Source organism: Acomys russatus, chromosome 1 (assembly GCF_903995435.1).
Source record: "Acomys russatus chromosome 1, mAcoRus1.1, whole genome shotgun sequence".
Lineage (NCBI taxonomy): Eukaryota > Metazoa > Chordata > Mammalia > Rodentia > Muridae > Acomys > Acomys russatus.
The window spans coordinates 94,953,811-94,978,530 of record NC_067137.1 but is presented as its reverse complement, the minus strand read 5'-3'; the positions used below and the strand labels follow the sequence as shown (position 1 = coordinate 94,978,530).

Below are 24,720 nucleotides of genomic sequence, written 5' to 3'. Positions count from 1 at the left end.
CACCTGTGGCAACTAAGTCCCAATGATATTAGAAATGTTCGCGCTTCTCCACTACCTCAAAAATAATGCAGCCCCTCAAAAACGTAACGATCCCTCGGTGTCTTTAAGGGGCTTCCCATAGGGCTCCCTGAAAGGAACCCCGGGCATTAAGAGAATAGTGGGCCCCTGGCTGGCAGGTACAGTAGTACAGAGCTAACACGTCTAAAGCATGGGATGCTGCTCAGGGGCAAGAGTATACAGAGATCCAGGGTTCAACCAACAGCTCCACTGGAGAGTACAGGACACCACAGGCCAGCTGACTCAGGGTGAAGGAGCTTTCAATGATAATGACACTGTGGTTGCCAACAGTGCTGGGGCTGCACCGCGTCAAGGGTTAAAAGGAGCACAGATGCTGGAGCCCTGTTGGAGAACATTTGCCCTTTAATTTTCATTCAAAATCAGTCTCTTTAAATATCTTAGTTACAAGTTCTGAATGGTGAAAATGCAGTGGCAGATGCTGCAGGCACTCTATACTGACCTCTTCCCCTCCCCCCAGCTTGCCTGGATTACAAGAAAAAGGGCATCAGCACTAAGGGCCCCGTGTGGACTGTCAGCAGTCTCAGGCCTCGGTGTAGGACACAAGACCCAGGAACTTTCGTAACCTCGTACCTGCGTTTTACCATGCTTCGTGAAATTACAATGATTGTACCTGCACCCAAAGGGTGACCTCAGAGATGACATCATCCATTTCATCACTATACTAACTCCTGAGAGAATGGCCTCTTCCCATCACATGCTCATACCACCTTGAGTTTGAAAGCTCTAGTCACCCTAATCTGGCCAGCGCAGACCCTTCACCAGGCTGTCCGAGTGCCATGATGTGCTAAGCTCTGCTCTCAACGAGCACGAGGTCCTAGATGATTCCTAGAAGCCTGGAGAGGGTTAGATGACCACAGCTGTGATTATGCCAGGATGAATCCTCCCATGCCAGCACACAATGGAGCCCATGAGGGCAAGCCAGGGTTCAACTCCCATCTGAGTGTGCTAGGTAACCTCAGGAGACTGCACAATTCTGCCCATCCCCAAATCCCCTGGCCTGTGCTTCCTGGAAGAGGTAGAGAGAGAGGCACCTTGAATCCACTGACAGCTCAGAATGGTGGTGCATTTAAGAAGCAGAGCAGCACCTCCTTGCCTGTGTTCAATACCTCCACATAGCTGGACTCAAATGAGGATGTGCACAGCTGGGACAGAGGCTGCTTTGAGCCTGGGAGGCAAAGCATCCCCCCCAGGGCATCGCTGGAGAACACTTTCCAAAGATAAAAACGCAAATCACATGGTCCCTGGTAGTACCCCGATTGTATACTGCTACAAGGGAGAAGCAAAAGTGTCTTTGCGGAGGGCTGGAAGAAAGGAAAATTAATGAGCATCCATTAAGGCTCTCTCTCTCTCTCTTTGGGCCAAGATATCAGACGGTAAGAGAGGGACATAGTGAGAAAGAGTCCAGAGGGAACACTGTGAAGGCTGGTTACATAGTGCCCTGGCTTCCTTGCCTGAGGCCAGCAGTACGTGCCTGCCTGTCATCAGGCTAACTGGGACTGATGAGGGGACGAGGAGAAGACTGCTTTTCAGTTCCTGCATGATCAGTAGGTAGGAGGTGTGGCTTCCTCCTAAAGGTCTAGGAGGAGGACTCTTGGATCTTCTACTGCTGCCTTGATTTTTCGGAGGAAGGTCACAGCCTCTCTGCCATCGATCAGCCGGTGGTCATAGGTCAGGGCAACATACATCATAGGCCGCACTTCCACCTGGAGAGAGGAGAGGTCAACAGATTTGTATCCAGCACATCAGAGAAAACGAAGCCCATACCAACGCTTCTAGTTCCAAAGTCTTCCCCAGCACTGCAACCTCTGGGTAACTCAGGTTTATTTTTTAGTGCAAAGCTCCAGGTCTTAGAAGCAAAGTGTAAACAAGGAAACAGGCTCCTCAAAATTGCCTTCAACAAATCAACACCTTACTTGACCCTGTGCGCTGTTAGCTGCAGAAAGGTTTTCTCTTCAGCTGACTGCCCTGTTGGAACTACTCTGATGCTACAATTTTTTTTTTTTTGGGGGGTAGCTTTTCAAGACAGGGTTTCTGTGTGTAGCCCTGGCTGTCCTGGACTTGCTTTGTAAACCAGGCTGGCCTCGAACTCAGAGATCTGCCTGCCTCTGCCTCCCGAGTGGTAGGATTAAAGGCGTGTGCTGCCGCATCTGGCTAATGTTACAATCTTTATTTCTTTATTTTTTGCAATGATGTACATCCAACACTGGCCTTGGGTATGTAAGGAGTACCTTAACTACTGAGCAACAACGCAGCCTTGAAGTTACGATTTGAAAATTTATATTTTATTTGATTTTGGGACTGGTCTCATGCAGCAAGGCTGTTCTCAGACTCACTATACAACCAAGGATGTCACCAAACTCTCCATACTCTGGCCTTTTCTTCCTGAATGCTGGAACTACAAACACATTACCATGCCTGAGTTATCAAACTCAAGGCTCTGAACATGTTTGGCAAACACTTTATCACCGGTCTGTATCTATTGTCTGATGGGGGAAAATTAATCCTTAGTTCAAATTTTCTACTACCTGCCAGGCGTGGTGGCATATGCCTTTAATGTCAGGCAGAGGCAAATTTCTCTGAGTTGAAGGCCAGCCTGGTCTACACAGATAATTTCAGCACAGATAGGCTACACAGCAAAACCTTGTCTTGAAAATTCATGATAGACGGATAGACAGATACAGAGATACATATCTGTTGTGTGTAAAGCTAGGTGTGTAACATTTCCAGAAAGAAGACCTATGGTTTTTGGATTTGTTAAGAAGTCAATGACCCAAAAACGTTTTAAACGGCAGTCTCAGATCTCTTTACTTTTTAAACTAACTTATCTTCCAATGGCTAACTCAAGCTCTTTGGCCTCCCTCATTCCCTGAACTCTCAAAAAATATATACGCTTCCCATGCATCCTGTAGCCCACAGACTGCTGTGCACGGTGCCGTCTCCTGGGGGGGGGTGGGGGCATGTCCCCAACCCTGCCCACCACTGGCTCCGAGGCACTCTGATGATGAAGCACGTCAACAAGAGAGTCAGACATACACCACAACTGTCTGCATTTCTGCTTCTGCAGATTGGAGGCAGGGGGAGGGATATTCTAAGAATTTGCTTTTTAAAAATAAATTATTATTTTAACATGTATGAGCGCTTTGTCTACTTGTGTGCATGTGTACCATGTGCATGCCTGGTAGTCAAAGAAGGAAGAAGAGATCCCTTGGAATTGGACTACTGATGGCTGCAAGCCACTGTGGATACTGAAAACTGAATCTAGGTGCTCTGCCGTGAGCAGCAAGTGCTCTTAACTACTGACTCATCTCTCCAGTCAGGCAGCTGCAGTTTTAACAAGTTCCCAGATGATGCTGATACCCACAGAACACAGTTTGAGAACTAGGGCCTTAGCTATCATTTAGTAATTAAGAAATGAAATTTAAGCCTGAAATTACAGTGAATGCTTTATAAAGATTTGGTTACATTTCTCTTACAGCCATTTAGCGATTAAAAATCTAAAAAATAGTGATTCCTACCTTGCCTCCCACCGCCACAGGCCTGTCGAAGATGCCATGCATGCCCAGAATGGCAGACTGAGGAGGGTTGATAATGGGTGTTCCAAAAAGTGAGCCGAAAACTCCTCCATTGCTAATGGTGAAAGTACCACCGTCCATATCTTCAATGGCAAGTTCATTTTTCCGGGCCTAGAAACAAGTTTCACAATCGAAACATTAAAGCAAACCACGTTTCTTCACTCCAGAAAAGTAAATCTAGACACTCGTGTCTGAGATCAGAAGTGCCAACCCTGGCAAACACAACAGTTGTTCAGCTAAGGTGATTGCAACCATTCTACAATCAGCGTTTCTTTCCCCAGCAGTCCCTGAAGCATGGGGGGCTCTGGCAGGCGCCTCTCCTCAGCTCTAAGGGCCACTGCTGTTCTGGTGGCTGTGCATTTCCTAGAGAACAGGAAGCCTCCAGATGCCTGAGCAATGCCAACCTCGGGAGGCTTTGTTCCCTCAGCTGCCCCGCAGCTCGCGCCCACGCTTCCGCCTACTGTACCTTCTCTCCTAGTTCATTAATGGTCCGTTCAATATCTGCATAATTCATAGTTTCCACATTCCTGATGACAGGAACCACAAGACCCTGGAGTGAAAAGTTGTTTTCAGTTGCAAAATAACAGTATTCTTTATAGCTACAATTTCCCCAACCAAAACACCTTAAATGCACTGTGATGAAAAAGACTTATATTAAGATAAAGAAATATGGTATGGTTAAAAAAAAAAAAGTTTACTTTTACTAATGATCCCCTAGAAATATATAGCTGTAGAAATAACCCCTTCTATAGACCAGCTTTTGGGTATAAATACAATGAGTTGTGTGGTGGTTTGAATGAAAACAGCCCCCACAGGGTCATTGGTGGAACTGTTTGGGACGGATTGGGAGCTAAGGCCTTTTTGGAGGAGGTGTGTCACTTGTGGGCACGCTTTGAGTTTTCAGAAAAAAGCCATGCTATTCCCAATTAGTTAGCTATCTCTGTCTTGTGATTGTGTCTCAACATGGGCGCTCTTAGCTACTGCTTCAGTACCACCATGCCTGCTGCCACAGTCCCTATCATGATGGCAATCGGACTCTTCACCCTTTGAAACTGAAACCCACCCAATCCTTTCTTCTCTAAGTGGCCTTGGCTGTGGTGTCTTATCACAGGGTGTAAGCAAGCACTCCCAGCTCCCGCCCCAACATACCCTCGGGGTGGCAACCGCAACACTGATGTCGATATAGTCTCTATACACCACTTCTTTGGCTGCATCGTCAATCACTATGAAGGAGAAAACGTATGTTACACACAACCCTCTTGGCCAAGGCTAGTGAGTTAACAGGATAAAACACTTCAGTAGCCATTGCAGTGTAGGCCGACTATCAACATGACAAAGCTGCATTACAAGCGGCTGACTCTCTCCTGGCTCCCATCCCAGTTCTTGACTGTATCCCTCAAGCCTCTGAACGAACCGGCTTGTAGGAGCACGTTCTTGCACTGCTCACAGAAAAGTTCACACAGTAAATGCACATTAACTGCTCATCTACACAAGCCTTCACTGAGTGGAGAGCGCCTAGTTATTAAGTGCTCTGTAAAAGGCAAAGGAGGGTGGAGGATGCTGCCCAGTCTGCTTTCTCAGCAAGGAGAGGGAAGTTGCTCTCTAGAGATCCAGGTGCAAGCAGAGAGGGTCTGGCTTTTAAATACATCATCTTGAAATAGCAAGCCTAGCCAGCAGTGGTGGCGCATGCTGTAATCCCAGCACTTGGAGGCAGGGGCAGGCAGATCTCTGTGAGTTTGTGGCCAGCCTGATCTACAAAGAGAGTCCAGGACAGCCAGGACTGTTACACAGAAAAAAACCCAGTCTCAAAAAATCAAAAGAAAGAAAGAGCAAACCAACTACTGAAAACTGTACCTACCTATAAGAAAATCAAGGCATGGGAATCTTCCAAAACTGGCTTGTTAAAATGCATGTCAAGTGAACAAGAACTTTGAGAGATGCCTACAAGCAAAGAAAGCCCTCCTGCTTACTCAGAGCACAGCACTCAATGAGGAGAGAGACTAGGGATTTCATGCTGAGGACTGCAAAGTGTCACTGTCCCCTTTCCTATCTCCAAGGAACACAAAAGTGCCTCAGTAGGAAGACAGAGCTATGAGCTAGACCAACACTTCAATGACGAGAGGAAAAGGAAAGGACATGAGCGCCAAGGCCAAGCCTTTCCAAGATCACAGGTCAACCTGGAGCCTATGCCAAATGTGGAAGCCCCTCTGCAAACAAGAGGCACATGGTGGTGGGGAGCAGCCAGAACTTGAAATTCCCCATGGTACAAGAGAGCCTGGGAAGCTGGGCTGTCCAGAGCTGCCTCCACCAGAGCAACTGCAAGCCACACAGTGGGGAAACCTTTCTGTCACTTGGCAGAGAGAAATTAATCATAATGGTATTTCGGGAAGGTGGTCATGTTTCCACAACTGTGAAATAAGCAGCTTTGGTATCCCCTAAATGTGACAGCAGTCTATATTCACACACCTAGCTCCAAAGACGTTTGTCACACTGGTCTCAAGAAACTTACCTGCATTTACCACAGGCTGCTCCTGCAAGGCAAACGCCGAGGCCTTCACAAACGCTGACATGAAGCCTAGTTTGAGGTTATGTTTCTTCAGAAAAGCATCTTTGTGCCGAGCTCTCATCTCTTGGATGTTACTATAAACACATGACGCAAACATTCAATGAAGCTCTGCGCGCGCGTGCGTGTGTGTGTGTGTGTGTGTGTGTGTGTGTGTGTGTGTGTGTGTGTGTGTACGCGCGCGCATGCATCCGAGTGCGCTCAAGTGCATGTCAAGGACCTGTGACCAATGCTGGCAAGTGCTTCACTCCTGAGCCTGCTCTCTACCACCCACACCTTTTTAAAGTTTCAAGACTGGAGTCTTGAAATTCCATGGGCTGGCCTTAAGTTTGCAATTTCCCTGCTTCAATCTCCTAACAGGCTGCTACCAGGAGCAGCTAAAGCTCTATTTGGGATTTTCACAGGTTTTCACCTATGTATACAACTGACTGAGCTTTTACCTTAGACTGGGAAAATTTAGTTTCAGGTTTTGAAACATTCTCTAGTCGCCAATGTAATAAACTTTTCTACAAAACAACACAAAACAAAAAAACCAACCTAGAAGAATCAACACTAACCTGTCATTTAAGATGGCTGAGCCCTATTAAGGGGGTCCTTTTTGTTCTAGAAGTCACAGATTTCAGTGACAGATAATATGAGGATCACACTGAATACCATCTCCTTTGCCCTGAATGAGAAGTTATTTCCCTGACACTAAAATCATGATTTATCCACATTGGAAACAAAGAAACAATATTCCTTTTGTTAGAATTATATTAGAAAAAAAAAAAAAATGAAGCTTCTTAATATCATACTTCTCCTACCTAATTTTTAGAAAAAGAAAAAAGCTACCCATGAAGTATGGGCTTCACCTAGTCACAGGCAATCATAACTGAACACAGAAAGGTAAGTCCAGTGTTCTTTTAGGCTTGTGCTAAGTCAACAGATCCACTGTTTCCTCTGAGCTGGCAGTTCTATCTACTTGTGCATGAGACAGTTACTAATGCTCACTGCACTTGAGCACTGGGCTGCACACCACTTTACAAAGACAGGACACAGTGCCTACTCTTAAGAACAGTTTTACCAGCTGCGGTTTCCGTGGTATTTAGAACTCCGTGGCTCCGTGTGGGCTGTGGCCTGTCTTTCAGATTCAGCAGCGGGGCTGGCCTGAGAAGACTTTGCAACTTGAACATCCTCTGGTCTATCAAGCTGGGGTTCCCTGCCAGCCCCCCCCCCTGCCCCCACGCACTGCCGAGTCAGTGAGAAACACCTCTGCTATCATTTTCCCGAAGGAACTTCCAGGATTATAGGAATAACATCTCATGATGAAAATTGAATTTAACTTTATCTCAGGACCAAATGCTCAGTTCTCCCTTTCCCCTTATAATGGCCTAATTCAACATTAGCAGGAAATATAAGATGTGGTACACTTTAACTGCCCACTTCAGAGCTTTTGTTTTTTTAAAAAGGAAATTTTCCTAGGGGGGAGGCTGATTGGGTTTAAAATGCTCACTTTCCTGAGTCTAACCTCATTTAGTGCTAGGATTACCACCCTAAAGGCATTACTGGCTCCCAAGACAAGGGCTGCGAAAGCAGGGGGAAGAGCGTGGTAAGTGTCTCTGCTCTCAGACTGCCTGAATGCCATTTTCTGGTCATTAAGGAGTTTCTATTTCAGAGCTCTGCCCTTGGAGGCAGAGTTGGGACAATGGAGGAAGGACCAAGTCTCAGAAAGGCTCCTCTGGGTTAGCTGATAGGCCCAAGACCCAAAGGGCACTCGATCTAAACCAGATTACAGGCTGCAATGAGGCCTCAGGCCACTGCTAAGTGGCACTAGATTAGCTACTGAAAGGAGATCCAGCTATTAAACTTACTTGCAATCAAGGATGTTGGGCCAACTGCATCTTTTAGAGACATAAATATTTACATGCTTCATCTTAAGAAACTGGATAAAATTTCAAAGTCCAATTTAATTTGTGTACAATTTGCCTCTAATGCAGGAAACATAAGCTGCAGCCTTTGAGATTCACCAGGGAAAGTCCAACCCTATACTAGGGATGGCAGAGAATGACACTCAGTGTCAGAAACAGGACAATGACATCTAGTGAAGCCAACCAGACCCACACACAAGCTCACTGAGTAGGTGGAGAGACTTAAGACACAAAGAAAAGGGAAATGGATATTTTGGAGACGTCATCTTTGATTTAATGAATTCCCACCTTGACATTCAAAACGCACTGAAACATGGATCCAACCCTCTTCATCACTCTTCCCTATGGAGACTGCTCATGGCAAAATGGTCTTTTCTGTTTCTTGTACTTTCTTGACAGTGTCAAGATCCAAACTGTTAAAACTATCTGGAAGGACTCCCTCTATAGCACTATGCTTTTTGTTGTTGTTTTAAATTGAGACAGGATCTAATATAGTTCAGGCTGGTTTGGGGTTTTTTGTTTTGTTTTTTTGGTTTTTCAAGGCAGGGTTTCTCTGTGTAGCCTTAGCTGTCCTGGACTCACTTTGTACACAAAGCTGACCTCGAAGTCACAGAGATCTCCTGCCTCTACTTCCCGCTGGGATTGAAGGCGTGTGCCATCACGCCCGGCATTCAGGCTGGTTTTGACCTGTGTAGCTGACGATAAGTTTGAACTGTTGCCTCCTGCCTCCACAGCACCAGGATGCCCTCTACACCTGCCTTAGATGCTTCCCAGTTTTGATAACCCATTCAAACTCCTTCCTCCTGGAGACCCTCCCTGGCTCTACTTTTGCTAATGCTACCCTTACCAAAAGCAGACACATTCCCTTCTCCACTTCAAAGTCACTTTACTCTTTTTGACGTTTTTTTTCCCCCATTTTATTTAGCGTTCAGCAAAATGAGACAGCAAGTTCTAGAGAGCTTTTACACTCATCTCCACATCCCTTGAATTTCACTTTAGTAATCTGCATATGAAAAGCACTTAAACTACTTGCTAAATAAAACTATTTTCTCTTCCCTACAATGCTGATTACTTGTACACATCAAAATTTTGAAGAAAATAAGTAAATCAACAACTAGCTCAGGACTTGGTGTAGTGAATTGAAGTGTATATTTTAAAATTCAACCTATTCTGGGCCCGAGGAAGATACCACAGTTCCCAGGCAAGCATGAGAACCTGGGTTTGAACTCCAAAACCCACATAAGAACAAGCAAACTGCTGGGCAGTGGTGGCGTACACCTGTAATCCCAGCACTCAGGAGGCAGAAGCAGAGGCAGAGGCAGGGGGATTGCTGTGAGTTCAAGGCCAGCCTGGTCTACAAAGCAAGTTCAGGACAGCCAAGGCTACACAGAGAAACCCTGTCTCAAAAAACCAAAAGCAAAAAAACAAAAACAACAACAACAAAAAACCCAAGCAAACTATCCTAGGTTTGGTGGCAAGCAACACTTGAGATCTCAGAGTTTGGGAGGCAGGGGACATGTAGATCCCTGGGGCTCACTGGTAAGCCAGCTAGCCTACTTAACAAACTCCAAACCGGTAGAAACCTGCCTCATCAACAAGGTGGATGACTCCCAAGAGTTGATCTTTGGCTTTTATATGCATGCATGCACACTAGCAAGCGTGTGTGTGTGTGTGTGTGTGTGTGTGTGTGTGTGTGTGTGTGTGTGTGTGTGTGTGTGTGTGTGTGTGTGTGTGTGTGTGTGTGTGTGTGTGTGTGTGAGAGAGAGAGAGAGAGAGAGAGAGAGAGAGAGAGAGAGAGAGAGAGAGACGCGCGCCCATGCCACACACAAAATACTCAACTTAGTTCCAAGGCAAGTCTCTACCCTTTCGCCTGCTGGGTTCTAAGCTACTTGGAAACATACACAAGAAACAGTCACCGCTAAAAAAAAGCAAGTGAGCCAGGTATGGTCAAGCTATTTTTGGAATCAGCACTTGGTAAGGGCTGGGCTAAGTTTACATGTTCTGCAAGAGACACAGGCACAGGGATTAGAAGGACAAGGGATCCCACCTCATGTCGACCTCATTAAAAGTGGTCAGCATTGCACATGTGTTCTGGGCTTCCTTCAGACGCTGAGCAATGCGCTGCCGCATCCGGTTCATTTTTTCCTGAAAGGAAAGTAGAACAAGAGTTGACCATGACTACAATCCCCAGTCAGTGAGAAAACTCAGCCTTCCAGAGATAAGATGGCGAGCAGCATAGTTTTGTTTCTGCTTTTGTTTTTTTGAGACAGGTCTCACTGTGGAGCCCTGGCTAGCCTCTATGCAGATCAGGGTGGCTAGAGACAGCCTCCTGCTTCTACCTCTCCAGTACTGTGATTAATGGCATGTGCCACCATGGGGGCCCAATCACTACAGTTAAAGCTACAAGCTTCAAGCCGGGCATAGTGGCACAGCCTTTAATCTCAGTCCTCGGGAGGCAGAGGCAGGCAGAGTGCTGTGAGTTTGAGGTCAGCCTGGTCTACAGAGTGAGTCCAGGACAGCCAAGGCTAACAGAGAAACCCTGTCTTAAAAAACAAAACAAAAACCCCCCAAAAAACCAAAAATAAGCTACAAGCTTCCCCTTTCCTGAGTGGCCTCAGAGCAAAATCACAGACTCAGAGACCAAAGTACACACTCCAATGTGCCTGAGATTTGACCAAGACCAGAGTATCAGGAAATAGTGTGATTTAAAAACCAAAACCAATTTACAAAAGGAAGACTGTGGCATAGAACCCACCAGCTTAAGAGTCATTACAGAAAGGGCAACTTCTCTTGATAAAGACTTGCGTGAGAATAGCTACTTGGGGAACGGAAACTCAAAAACAAGCTTTTGAGGTTATGGTATTTTTAGACATATTCTCAGGCGAAGAACCCACACTCATGACCATACTTCCTTGAGGTTTTATGTCTGCTCTCACAGCTTACTGTTACAATGCAACCATCTGGCACCACTGGCCCTCCAGCTAAAGTGAAGTGTCCCGGAAGTGCTGGAACAGAGCTCTGAGCAGACTAGGTCTGTGAAGTGAGTGGCTGTGGGAGGCAGGGATGTGCTACTGTTCTCTATTTGAAGCCATGCACTGTGGTATAGTATACAGGAATGCCACTGGACCAGCATTCAGAGACCTTATGGTCTGGTTACACTATCTGATGGTTATGGGACGTGAACGAGAACTTTCTACCTCTTAAGGGAATAAGGTACCAGTTCTTTATAAAGGTAAGCATCGTGCTGTCACTCTCCACAGCGACCCTCTGTCACTTTCTTAGAAGTCATCAGAGGCTTACCCGATGTTCTGAACGCAGACCTTTAGCAGCTCCTGGCTCAGCCAGTGGAGGGGCAGCAGTGGGCTTTATTGTAGACACTGGAAACGAAGAGAGGGCACAGCTACATCAGACATGGACAGCAATACCTTCATACCATATTATCACTTTATCCTCAAGATACTGAGGGTTATCAGCATCGTTCCAAAGCCACAGGTGAACAATCTGCTCATAGAAGTGATGAGACTAATGTCATAGAAAGCTGGTTTGCAAGCCCAGCTCTTGAGATCTAGAGGACATTCTACAAAGCGGCCAACCTGGTGTGATGAGAGCCATGGCATCAGATTGCCTGTGCGGGACATGGCATCAGACAAAGTGACCTCTCCCAGAGGGACACGTGGAGTCAGAAGACTGTGAGATTAATCTTGACTGGCAATTTGACTCTGGGTGTGTGCCTCTGATGGGGTCTGCAGAGAAACACAACTTCTCACTCTCAAAGTGGGAAGACTCACCCTCAACGTGGGTAGCACTGTAATGTGGGCTGTGGTTTGGGAGTGAATTTTAAAATGAAAGAAACTAAATACATGAACGGAGCAGCAGTGCTAATCTTTCTTGCTTCCTGGCTGCAAAGGCTGTGACCATCCGCCTCACACTCTGACACTACACCTTCCACGACATGAAGGACACTCATCGTCAAAACCAGACAAAACAAACCTTTCTAAAGCTGCTTTTCGTGAGGTGTTTTGTTATAGCAATGAGGCACATAACTAATACAGGGACTTACCTGGTTTGCTAGAAGGAAGTTGTGAGGGTGAGGGTGCTGGTGGCATCTGAGTGGGAGGAGGGGCTACAAGGGGAGGAGGGGCTGCTGCTGCTTCAGGCTCCGCTTTTGGGGCTGTAGCAGGAGCTTCAGCTGGTTTGGCTTTAGCAGGAGCAGCTGGAAAAAAAAAAAAAAGACATCACTGGCACCGTTTGGGATGGAAAACAACAAAACTGTAGCTACTAAGGAGGATTTAGCAAAGGTCTATTTCTAAGCCTTAAACAAATGTCTCCCAGGTACTTGCTATGGACCAAGCACCAAGTGGTACACATGGACATCAGCAGCTATTCTCTGGTCTCAGGACTCCCTGAATGCCCTACCGGCTCAACTCAGCGGCCTTCCTGACTTCACAAATATTAAAATCCACTGACTTTCAAATTCAGCAAGCACTACCAAAGCACTCATTAAGCATAAGGAAAGAAAACTTTTTTTTTTTAATATAAAACACTTTACGAATTTGCGTGTCATCCTTGCTCAGGGGCCATTCTAATTTTCTCTGTATCGTTACAATTTTAGTATATGTGCTGCCGAAGCGAGCAGGAAAGAAAACTCTTACGCAGTGGTTCTCAACCTTCCTAAATGCTGCGACGCTTTAATATGCTTTCTCATATTGTGGTGACCCCAACCATAAAGCTTTTTTCAATGCTACTTCATAACTGTGATTTTACCAATGTTACAAATTGTAATGTAAATATGATATGCAGATGTTCTTAGACTACCCCCATGAAAGGGTCATTCAATCCCCAAAGGGGTCATAACCTACAGCTTGAGAACCAGTGTTTAAAAAAATAAAAATAAACCTAAGCAAATGAAAATGTTAAAATTCATACATGTGACATATTTCTAATCATCTTCTATTTTAACATACCACATACAAGAAATACTCTTGCCTCTTGGTTTTGTTTTTCAGTTTTTCAAGACAGGGTTTCTTTATATAGCCCTGACCTGGAATTCTCTGTAAACCAGGCTGGACTCAAACTCAGAGATCTGCCTGCCTCTACCTCTCAAGTGCTGGAATTAAGAGTGTGTACCACCACTGCCAGACAAAAGGAATACGCTCAACCATTAAAAAAGAATTTTTTTAAATTTTTCTTTTTTTTTTTGATTTATTTATTGTATGTATGTGAGTGCTATAGCTACATGTACACCTGCATGCCAGAAGGCATCAGATCACATTATAGATGGTTGTGAGCCACCATGTCATTGCCAGGAATTGAACTCAGGACCTCTGGAAGAACAGACAGTGCTCTTAACTGGTGAGCCATCTCTCCAGACTCTAAGACTAATTGTTATTATTCTAATTGTGTGTGTGTGTGTGTGTGTATCAGCATGAGGGTACGTGCATGAGAGTGCAGGTGCCCAGAGAGGCTAATTGGAACCTGTGGAACTGAACTTTCAGACACCTGTGAGCTGTCATATAGGTCTTCTACAAAAGCAGTACATACTCTGAACCACCAAGCCATCTCTCCAGGCTCTGAAATCTTTAATCTTAAATGAACACTTGATAAAAATTTTATTTTGGGGGCTGGAGAGATGGCTCAGAGGTTAAGAGCACTGTCTATTCTTCTAAAGGCCCTAAGTTCAATTCCCAGCAACCACATGGTGGCTCACAACCATCTACAATGAGATCTGGTGCCCTCTTCTGGCCTGCAGGCACACATGCTGGCAGAATACAATAAATAAATTAATAAAGCAAAACAAAACAAATTTTATTTTGGGCCAGGTGTGGTGGCGCATGCCTGTAATCCCAGCTCTTGGGAGGCAGAGGCAGGTGGACCTCTGTGAGTTTGAGGCCAACCTGGTCTACAAACTGAGTCCAGGACAGCCAGGACTGCAAGAGAAACCCTGTCTTGGGAAAAACCAAAAAGACTGGGTCCAGTGGGTACATCTGCAATCCCCATCCTCCCATGGCAGGATGGTGGGTGAAGACAGGACAAATCTTGAAATCTCTCAAGGCAGCTAGCACGACCTATGCCGCAGAGAGCAACTAAGAAACTTTGTCTCAAAAAAGCTGGAGAGCAAGGACCAATACCCAAGATTGTCCTCTGACCCCACGCCCCACACACCTGCACTCACCCACATGAGCACACAGTTCAAAGAGGCAGATATTTAAGGGGGAGAGGGGAATGGACTTGAACTGACAGATTCATTCTTCATAGCTACTTTAGATTTTTCTCCCCACTTTGAACTTGATCTTGGCCTGACCAACCTCAATGGTCCAATCTATCATCTTTCTGCTTGACTATTTTAACAGTTAAATACTATAACTGCAAAATCCTCATTTAAAAGTCAGAAAAGCAGATTTTCTAATCTCAAATAGTGAGCATAAGGTTCAGTACAGACATAAACACACCTTTCTTCGGTAGTTCTTCCTAAGAGAAATGCCAATCTTTCCTAAGATGTTACATGTGAAAAGAAACCACACTGAAGGAAGATGATTCAGTGGGTAAAGACACTTGGTACCAAGCCTGACAGCCTAAGTAAGATCCCTTGTACCCACATGGCAGGAAGAGAAAACTGACTCGGTTATCAGGCGACCGCCACACCCATGCCTTTGGACATACATTCTCCCCACACCCAGATACACACAAAAAAGAAAAGAAAGAAAACTGACTACAACGGACACCATAAAACTGTAATTCTTAGGTCGGGCATGGTGGCACATGCCTTTAATCCCAGCACTGGAAAGTCAGAGGCAGGTGGAGCACTGTGAGTTCAGCCTGCTCTATAAAGTGAGTCCAGGACAGCCAAAGCTACACAGAGAAACCCTGTCTCGAAAGACCGAAAAACAAAAAAAACTCTAATTTTCTCTTTTAAACAGTGGTTCTGAGGCCTGACTATATGTCAGAATCACTTAGGGGAACACTAAAAAAATTAACAACAATCCAGCTATTATACAGAGGTGATAAATCAGAAATCTCAGGAGCGTGAACCCTTTTCATTTGTAGTCTTTAAAGCTCCATGTGACTCAGGTCAGTGTAAGGAAAACCACTATCTTCAGACTCTTGACTTCTCTTAGCTCTTTAAGAAATGGTTCAATCGCTGGGCATGGTGGCACATGCCTGTAATTCCAGCACTGGGGGAGGCAGAGGCAGGCTGCTCTACAAAGCAAGTCCAGGACAGCCAAGCTCACACAGGGAAACCGTGGGGAAGGGGGGGGGGAAGAAAAAAACAAACCAAAGGTTGGGGGGTTCAATCTGAGAACTATGGAAAGAATAGAGTATTATGAGGCTATTTTTTTATTTTTTAATTACCCTTGTTTTAGAACTTGACAATTAAAGTTCACCATATATCGATCTCTCCTGTCCCTCAACTGAGAGTGTAACTAGAATGCTGGCAGTGGCGTAAGGAGGTGCTAGGATAGTATGCGCAGCCCCAAGCCCGCGGGAAAACGCTGGAGACCTTGACCACCAGGAGAACTTCTTTACCACCAGTTTTCCTGAGTGTGAAAAGAGGAGTCCCTCCTTCAACTTTGCCCCCATCAGGTACCAAGAGAGCTTCAATGATGCCATTTGCTGGTGATGGAACCTGCACAGATGTCTGGAAAAGGAAGAGAGACGGAGACAGATTCCACATTTGTATCAGCAGTAGTCAATGGGATCACCAACAGGATAAGCCATTAAGAGTTGCAACACGGTTACATCTGGATGCTACATCTCCTCTGCACACAGACACCAAAGGCCACATTTTCAGTCAGAGAAAGATCAGTCACTGCTACTGTGAAGATTCACCTCTGTCCTTTCTCAGAAACATTAAAACAAACTTTAGTCACTGTTTCCATGTGACACAAGGAAAAACACTGAAAGCTGTCTAGGAACCACAAAGAAAACAAAGCAGCTACCAGACTAAAGTTACTAATGTGCACAGTACATAGCAACGGGATAATCAAAATCTAACTGTAATAAACCCTTTGTTCATGATCCCCTCAAGAACTCCTACACCTGAGGTTAGAGCTCTTTCAACCATCTCTGAAGAGCAAGTCCCTATGTCTCTCTCCTCAGATCAGCATGAAGGATGTTACTGATTTAGGGTAAACCCACCTTGTCCGTCTCAATCTCACACACTACTTCATCTTCTGCCACCGCATCTCCAACAGCTGAAAGACAGTCCAAGGACACCAGTCAGCCACGAGCCTCTGGTCCCTTTAGCCTGCTGTGTAGGAAAGACCCCTTTCCTACAAGGCGGGGGAAGTAAGCATGTGTGTAGAGAAAAGGCGGTGCCAGAGCGTCCACTGGCTGTGGTGCGTGGAAGACAGGCGATGGCTTTAGCTTAAATGAGAGGAGAGGAAATCTCACCTTTCTCCCACCTGACATCTCCCTCTGTGACGGACTCTGCAAACGCTGGGGTTTGGACTGTGATCACGTCATTCTCTAGGGAAAGACAAAACAGGAAAATCACAAGTGCTCATTTTGCCTTTTTAATGGTTTTCTTTAATCGACTTGGTCAGTTGTTGCTCTTTCCAGTAAAAGTGTATTCACAAGGAACCAGGTACTTACTACACACAGCCGTGGTTTGGAAGAAGCGAATACTGAAGACGCTACTGTTGTTAATGCTACAAAAGAAACATACATGTTAACTCTTTTGGAATGTGAACCACTAATGCTTCAATCTAGTCCAGGTCCCGTGGATTACCTCTTTAAAACTGGTGACTCTTGAGACCTTCCTGCAGGGGAACTTCGCAAAGCTCACAAGGCAAGCCAGGCCTGAAGAGATTCTGGCTCAGCAGCCAAGACCCCAACTCCTGAGATCTAAGTGCCTTAAACAGTGCCTGAACTATAAAGAAATGTCACTTCTCCAAAGAAGGAGACATACTGGTTCTATTAAATAAAAACAATCTTGGTCCTTTGCAAACTAAGCAAAATGATTTCTCTTCCTAATTAGGTTTCTTTCACCAAATCTAAGATACATGGCAAGTGCTCAGCAACGCACGTAGATATGCCAAATGCAAGGGTGTTTCTATCCTAGTACATTTAGACCAGACAAGGCAACAAGACAATAGTAAACTCAGAAGCAAAAAGCAAACAAAGTTTTAGGCACCCACCAACTGCCCCCCCCCCAAAAAAAAGCCCACTCACATAGTATTTCCTACAGCATTCCCTCTGAACATGCTGGAAAGCACTACCTATCACCTCGTGTGCACACTCTTTAACAGTTACTTCAGGAAGATGAAAGATACAGATACACATGGTTACTAAGGCTATATAAATAATATAGTTTGAGAGAATGAGTTAAACTGATGGAAAAATTTGCTTTTTATACAGTATTTAGAGGATATTCGCAATAGGGTGTCATTTTGGGAGGAAAGTGTTCAAGACAGGATACCATTATTTAGCCCTGGCTGTTCTGGAACTCGTTCTATAGACCAAGCTGGCCGCAAACTCAGAGATCTGCCTGCCTCTGCCTCCTCGGTGGTGGCATGGGCTGCTACACCAGAGCAGTTTGGCCAATCAGCTGGGCAGACCGTCAGGAAATGGAAGGTGGGACTTCCGGGGAGGAGAGAAGAGAACAGGAGAAGAGCATGGTGGAGCAGGTGGCTGGAGAAAGACTGATGGAGTGGAAGCTGCCCTGGGAGCCATGAGATTGGCAAGTTATTGGTTTATATGTGGGTTTTGAGGGTATTAGGATTAGAGTAGCTCAGATTCCGCCCAGCATAGTGCTTGCATCTTAAACATAAGCCATCATCTGTGTCTATCATTGGAGAACTAGCTGGCTACAGAAAACTACTGCCTTAATAATTTATTGTATTGGGGCTGGAGAGATGACTCAGTGGTTAAGAGCACTGTCTGCTCTTCCAAAGGACCCTGGTTCAATTCCCAGCAACCACATGGCAGCTCACAACTGCCTGTAACTCCAAGATCTGACACCCCTACACCAACACATGTACATAAATTAAATATTTTAAAAATGTACTGTATTAATTAATGTAGGAAGAATAAACAGTATTACAGCAAATAGGTATCTTTACAATACATAAGTAGACTTAATTGACTTTTAGCCTTTTGACTTTTTGCCAGAATAACTTTATAATGTAAATATGTAGTATCAAGGGGAACAATATAAAAATTTTTAAGCATAGAACACAGTGCTGTGTATAAAGTTTGTAAACATGCATAACATACATGCACACACACACTTGTTTAATAAAAGCACATGTTCACAGGCAAAGACTAATGGCTAACGTGGAAATGCAGGGCTGCTCTGGTAGAAACATGGAAGCTGATGCATTGGCTGCTTCTTGGAAGAGGTGTTCAATGTGCTTGAGGACAAGGGAAAAAAATACTTGTAGCCACCAGAACAGCCAGAGCTATACAGAGAAACCTTGTCTCAAAAAACAAAAACAAACAAACAAACAAACAAAAAACCACCAACAAAAAAAACCTTGTTGCCGGATAGTGGTGGCACACACCTTTAGTCCTAACACTTGGGAGGTAGAGGCAGGTGGATCTCTGCGTTCAAGGCCAGCCCGGTCTACAGAGGGAGTTCCAGAATAGCTAGAACTACACAGAGAAACCCTGTTTTGAAAAGCAAACACAAAACCCAACTTATTAGTAGCCATTGTTTGCCTTTTAAAACATGTAATTGCCTATTAAATAAAAATAAAGTAAAGAAGTTTCACATTAAAAGATCTTTTAAGCAGGTGAGACGGCTCAGTGACTAAGGTTCTGACAAGCCTGATGACCTGAGTTCGATTCCCCCTGAGACCCACATAGTAAAAGCAGAGAACTAACTTTCTGGAAGTTGTTCTCTGAACTCCATGTGTGCCATGGTGTGCTCCTTTCACCCCTGCCACAAATAAATGCACTAAGGAAATGATTTTTTAAAGACCTTTTAAACAAAATACACATGCATGGAAGAAAAGACAATGTGTAACAAGAAGACCGTTATGACTAGCATGGCACAATTAAGGGTGACTCAACCAGAAGTTCAGATTTTCCACAATTACTTTCAAATAGTTATGTGTCGTATTTATTACATGAAGTCATGATTACTCCTGATTAACCCAATTTTCATTTAAACTGCACAAGTAATATGTTTTGACTCTCTAAATCATTTTTTTTTAAATTATGAAAGCAAATGTCTATAATCCCAGCACTTTGGAAGACAGAGGCAGGTGGATCTCTGTGAGTTCAAGGCCAGCCTAGGCTACAAAGAGAGTCCAGGACAGCCAAGGATACACAGAGAAACTTGAAAAAAAGCCAACAAACAAACAGCAAAAATTTCAAGAGTTTTATACTTCTAATGGAACACTAATAAAACATTTTTTGGAATGAAAGCAAAACATATTGTGATGCATAATGAGAAACCTCTCTTGGCTCTCCTGCCAACACTTCACCCTGTGAACAAGGCTCTTGAAGAGGGTACTAGAAAACAGCCTCTCAGCACCAACAATACTTGGAATGCAAAGTGACTCAAAACAACGCTTACAAGTACAAGTTAATCTGGAGCACACGTGGATGGCCCTCCTCCAAACTTCATTATGCAATAACAGCGTTCTTACCAAAATAGTCAAAAGTCCTGGGGTAAACTGGTCTTTTGCATTTACTGACTTTAAAACTGTTACCAAGAGAATGCTCTCAATTTCATAATAAATGTGACTTCTAGTCCCTCGGCAGCACTTGTATCCAACCAGAATATTTGGTACTCTTTTATACCCACTATCATTTTAGAAGAAGAGGAGGAGGAGGAAGAGGAGGAGGAAAAGGAGGAAAAAGAAAGGAAGGAAGGAAGGAAGGAAGGAAGGAAGGAAGAAAAGACAAAGACAAAGACAAAGAGACAAAGACAAAGAGAGTTCCAAGTTAACCCTCATTACATTTTAACTACCAGTATACTTTTGGTCCAACTACTGAACTGATGACAAAGGTAGATTATAATAAAAATGACCATGACCATCAAAGTTGGTCTATGGCTTCAATCTAATGATCTCAATTTATAGGACCTGGGGGCAGGGTGGCCTGTGAAAACATCCAATGTTTAAATTTAGAATTTGTGTCTAAGTAAATCAACCATGGCAACATAACTGTATTACCCAGTGATACTTACACCATCTTCCTGCTGTCAGGGTAACCTGGTCCCTGACATAAGGAGACCCCTGCAAGAAACAAAACAACTCTTAATCAACAGCTCTTGTTTTACATAGAATATGAAATGGAACTATGCATCCTACAGCGCCCAGACAGAGTGGACCAACTTCTCAGGCAATGACATCATCTTTATCACTTAGAATCCTGCTTCTCAAATTTTCTGCCTGCCTTACTGGCAGAAAATAGGTATGGGAGGTTAAGAGCAGCTGTGCACTTGAGGAAAGAGATCTGATGCACAGCCCTAAGAGTTGTATCCTCATTAATTTTCACTAATCTACTATGCTTGCATAATAAAATGTCTCTATTCCCCAAGTTATAACTTGAAAACAAGACACATGATGGCTTGCCCTGTGACTTCATATAACCTGACAGGAGCAAAGGGGCCGATCTGGGTGTAAGTAGATGAGGCTGCAAAGTTCTTCAGCTTGTCCTACAACTGAACAAAATCATCTCTCTCCCCATCAGCTTCCCTTCCTCTTAAGTCTAACCCCTGGTTACTCAAAAGCTGAGTCCCTGTGAGTTCCAATTCAAAAAAGAAAGTTCTGGACACTGGCCAAAGGCCTAAGCATGCTTTCCTTGACACCTGGCAGGGTTTCTCACTGTTTCTGGGAAGACTCTGACCTTTCTATAGCTGCTTGCCCACATCTTCCATTGCTGAGCATGTGTGCTTTCTTGGACCCTAATTCAAAAGATCAGGCTATTTCCCTCCTCATGGCAGCTGCTCAATTCACAGTTTGCCTGACCTGTCACTTTCTCTCAGATTGTAATAAAATGATCTTTGAGCTTAAGAGCGGGGTGTGGGGGGGGGGGGGGAGGAAAAGGAAGAAAGGGGGGGAGGAGTCCCTCCCCACCAAACCAAATGTCCTTATCATAAACGTCCCAACGCCATCTAGGCACAGCTGCTGCTTCTGAAGATACTGTCCCTTACGTTTCCTTTGTTCTTATTTGCGTCTATTAAGAACCCACTAGGAGTGCAGAAGACATCGACTGAGCAACAGCAGGCCCTTCCTTGTGTCCATTCCCTGACGAATGCTCCCAGAGTCAGGCCAGCCACTCATCTCTGTCTTCAGTAGCAGATTCTAAGCCGAGGCTGTCTTTGAACTAGAACACGGCAGCCCACACAGATTTTTTTGCAGCTGGAGCCCAATACAAAGTTTATCCTATAACAAGTTATATTTGTACACTACTTTAGGCTTATAAAGAGAGCTCACACAATGGCCTCTTCGTTTCCACGTTCATGTCTGTGTTCTATGAGAACACAGCACCTCCCGGAAGTAGAATGGCCACCCACCATTACTCCTATTTCATATACAACTGACTAGGTTGGTCATTAGCCCAACCAAAATGCCTGAGTCAAGATGCCAAGCCCTAAGCATGAGGCTTTTCCTTTTTCTCACAGCTCAGGAAGAGGAGAAAATACTTCTGCCGTCCCTCAGCACTGCCAGTGGAAAGAAAGGTTATGACTGAGACTGCACTATGAACTGTGCTGGAGGCCTTACATCCTCCTGGCTCAGGATAAAGTCCAGGCACATTAGTCCCCCACCTAGCCTTCTCTGCATTTCCAGCTTAGTGGTTCTACAACTGGCCAAGTCTCTTACTGCTTGGAAACATTTGCCCAAGTAACTCCTTTTGCCTGGAATATCATTTCCTTAGCTAACTCATGCATTCTTTAAGTCTCATCTTAAATGTCACTTCTCTGGGGAGGCCTTTACCAGCATGCGCTCTGCTCTCTAGCTTCCCGAGCTGGGCTTTATCCTGCTGCCCCTGTGTCACACCCTGTACTTCTTAGTAACCGCAATGCTAGTTTGCCCTAATGTGTACATAAATGTGTATCTGCTCTGTCTATCCAGCTAGCCCACGAGATTCTTGCAGATAGAGACCATCTGTACCCCTACCACCAGGCCTAGCAGCTGACCTCGTAACTGACTCTGTTGACAGGGCTAGGACTCAGGTCAGTTGCCTGGCTAGAGTTTTGCCCAGCACGCACATACCCTGGGGCTTGATCTGCACTTCTACACAAAACCAGCACTGGATCAATCCTGTCCTAGCATGTGGGGAGTAGAGGCAGGAAGATCAAAAGTTAAATGTCAGCCTTGGGCTACTTACTTAGTTTGAGTTCGGCCTGGGCTACATCAGACCCTGTCATTCAGACACAGACATCCCCTGTTGAGGCCACAAGTAAACGAGAACACTTATTCGGTCAGTTTGGCCTGCGGAAGGAGTCAGGTAGGCCTGATTTTTGGCTGAGTGACCTTGGCCTAGAAACCTAATCCCTTGTCTTGGGATATCTTTTGTAAAAGACAAGAGACTAAATCTCATTGGTTATGATTAACCCAAAATTGCACAGGAAGCATTCGGAACAATGTTTGGCTCAAGAAAGCCTACAGTAAGGCTGAATCTTTCAACAAATATTTTGTCAGAGCCAGATGTAGTAGCACAAGCTTGCCATCCCAGCTCTCAGAGGCAGGGGCAAGAGGAAGTTCAAGGCCAACCTGGTCTACATAGTGAGCTCTAGGCCAGCTAGTGCTAAACAGCAAGACTGTCTCCAAAAAAAGGGGAGAGGGATTACTAGATGTCTGCCAGGCATACGATGAAAAGCAAGCTACATAAGATTCTTATTAACTCTCTCTCTCTCTCTCTCCCTCTACCAAAAACAACAACAAAACCCCACACACAACTATGAGAATGAGAGATGGCTTTGAAGTAAGAGCCTAGGGCTGGAGAGTTGGCTCAGTGGTTAAGAGCACTGTCTGCTCTTCCAAAGGTCCCGGGTTCAATTCCCAGCAACCACATGGCAGCTCACAACTCTCTGTAACTCCAAGATTTGACACCCTCACACCAATGCACATAAATTAAAATTAAATAAAAATATCTTTAAAAAAAGAGTAAGAGCCTATACCGCCCTTGCAGAGGACCAAGGTTCGGTTCCCAGTACCCACATCAGGGATTTCACAACCACCTGTAACTCCAGTTACAGGGGATCAGACACCTCTTCTTGACCTCGGTGGGCACATGATGACAAGCAAGCACACACACATACACATAAAGAAAGATAAGCTTGAGAAAACAAGCTAAACTTCCAGCAACCTCTACACCCTCATTGACCTCAGGATACTGTTTCCTTAACTAAAGTGTCTGTCTAGTCACTTTGTTTCCAATTCCTAAAGAACACCACACGCGTTCCCTTCTTCCCTGACTTCTCGCATTCTACTCCCCCACCCCACCCCCCACATACACCTCTTTTCTGCTCTTTACTTCACTGGCTCTGTCACGTCCTCCAAGTCACAGCTCTAATATCACCCACTTAAAGAAATCAGTTCTGTCCACGCTCACGTTTCTTACACAATTCGATCACCTGGTCAGCAATGTATGCCCTGTCTTTCTCTTAAGCCTTAAACTGCAGAAGGACAAGACTTTGTAATTGCTGTGTCTCTAATAAGTACTTAGCTCAGTGCCTGACAGTGTAAATTCAATAACCATCGGCCGGCGGGGTAGCTAAGTGGTAAAGGGCTTGCCTCTCCTGCCCTAAGTTCCATCCCTAGTACCACAAAAAAAGAGAACAAAACCCAGCAATCATGTGCCGAATGAGTAAGTGACAGCCCTTGTACTTGAGCGCTTTACTTCGCATCTACCTGAATTCACTATCTTTAAAATACCACGAGAGAAAACATCAGATCTCCTCAATGCTGCTCTGCCCACGAGAAGAGCATTTTAGGTGACCGCAAGGGCAGAACTTACCAGGCAGGGAACGTCTCCCCAGAGGGCAGTTCCCCTGTTGAGAAAGAAGACATTATCGACGTCACCCAAAATGAAAACAGGTTAGAAACATTCTTTTTAAGTGCACGTTTAACGTGCTGCTGACAGGTGAAATCTCATTAATTCCGAAGGTAAACGCAAAACATCGAGTCGACCAAACTGTGTCAAACCTCCCCACGAGACTGACACGCGCTGGTTTTGAGTCAGCGAGGAGGAGACAGGCCGCGGAATCCGGTAGGGGGCCGTGCCTCCTCTCCAACTCTTGAGTCAATGTCGCGGCGGGCACGGCTCCCAACCCCGGAGCAAAGGGTCCGGGACATCAGGAAACGGCCGGCGCGGGCTGCCTGGGAGAGGACAAGGGCTGCGGGGCTGCGAACACGCGGCGGGGCGGCTCCGAGGGCGTCGGCTGCCTCCGCGTCCCGGTGCCCTTGGTGCCCGGCCTGGCCAGCGCACAGCGCCCCTGCTCTTCAGCCCGCCCGTCCGCCCACGGCCAGGTTCCGCACCCGACGGAACCCCGGCCCTGCCAGACAGTACCTTCTGGAAGGCAGAAAGCGAGCGGCTGAACGCCCGGGACACGCAGCGGGACCGGGACAGCATCGCGGAGGCAGCGGGATGGAGGGCGGGCGGACACCGGATATCGGGCCCGGTAACTACCGGAAGTGAGGCA

At 45.4% G+C, this 24,720-nt stretch overlaps 1 protein-coding gene and 1 non-coding gene across 2 annotated transcripts; both read right to left on the bottom strand.

Annotated features, from left to right (window-relative positions):
• Positions 1–402: 402 nt before the first annotated feature.
• Positions 403–24,720, bottom strand: Dlst (dihydrolipoamide S-succinyltransferase). Its single transcript, XM_051149329.1, has 15 exons — positions 24,588–24,720; positions 24,036–24,069; positions 20,257–20,305; positions 16,713–16,768; positions 16,512–16,586; positions 16,257–16,312; positions 15,645–15,756; positions 12,181–12,333; positions 11,421–11,497; positions 10,168–10,265; positions 6,160–6,290; positions 4,800–4,873; positions 4,117–4,200; positions 3,594–3,761; positions 403–1,781 (listed from the first exon to the last, which is right to left on the bottom strand). The coding sequence occupies exons 1-15, from the start codon at positions 24,648–24,650 to the stop codon at positions 1,647–1,649; spliced, it is 1,365 nt and encodes a 454-aa protein (XP_051005286.1). The 5' UTR covers positions 24,651–24,720; the 3' UTR covers positions 403–1,646.
• LOC127196875 (U6 spliceosomal RNA) lies at positions 12,650–12,756 on the bottom strand. The gene has a single exon (XR_007831563.1). It is a non-coding gene; the product is annotated as a U6 spliceosomal RNA (small nuclear RNA).

Excerpts from the sequence above, each read along its gene's own strand:
- Dlst (XM_051149329.1), bottom strand. The coding sequence starts at position 24,650 with ATGCTGTCCCGGTCCCGCTGCGTGTCCCGGGCGTTCAGCCGCTCGCTT. Across the intron at positions 16,769-20,256 it reads CCTGACAGCAGGAAGATGGT|CATTAACAACAGTAGCGTCT; the intron begins GTAAGTATCACT and ends TTTCTTTTGTAG. Across the intron at positions 10,266-11,420 it reads GTCTGCGTTCAGAACATCGG|GAAAAAATGAACCGGATGCG; the intron begins GTAAGCCTCTGA and ends CTTTCCTTTCAG.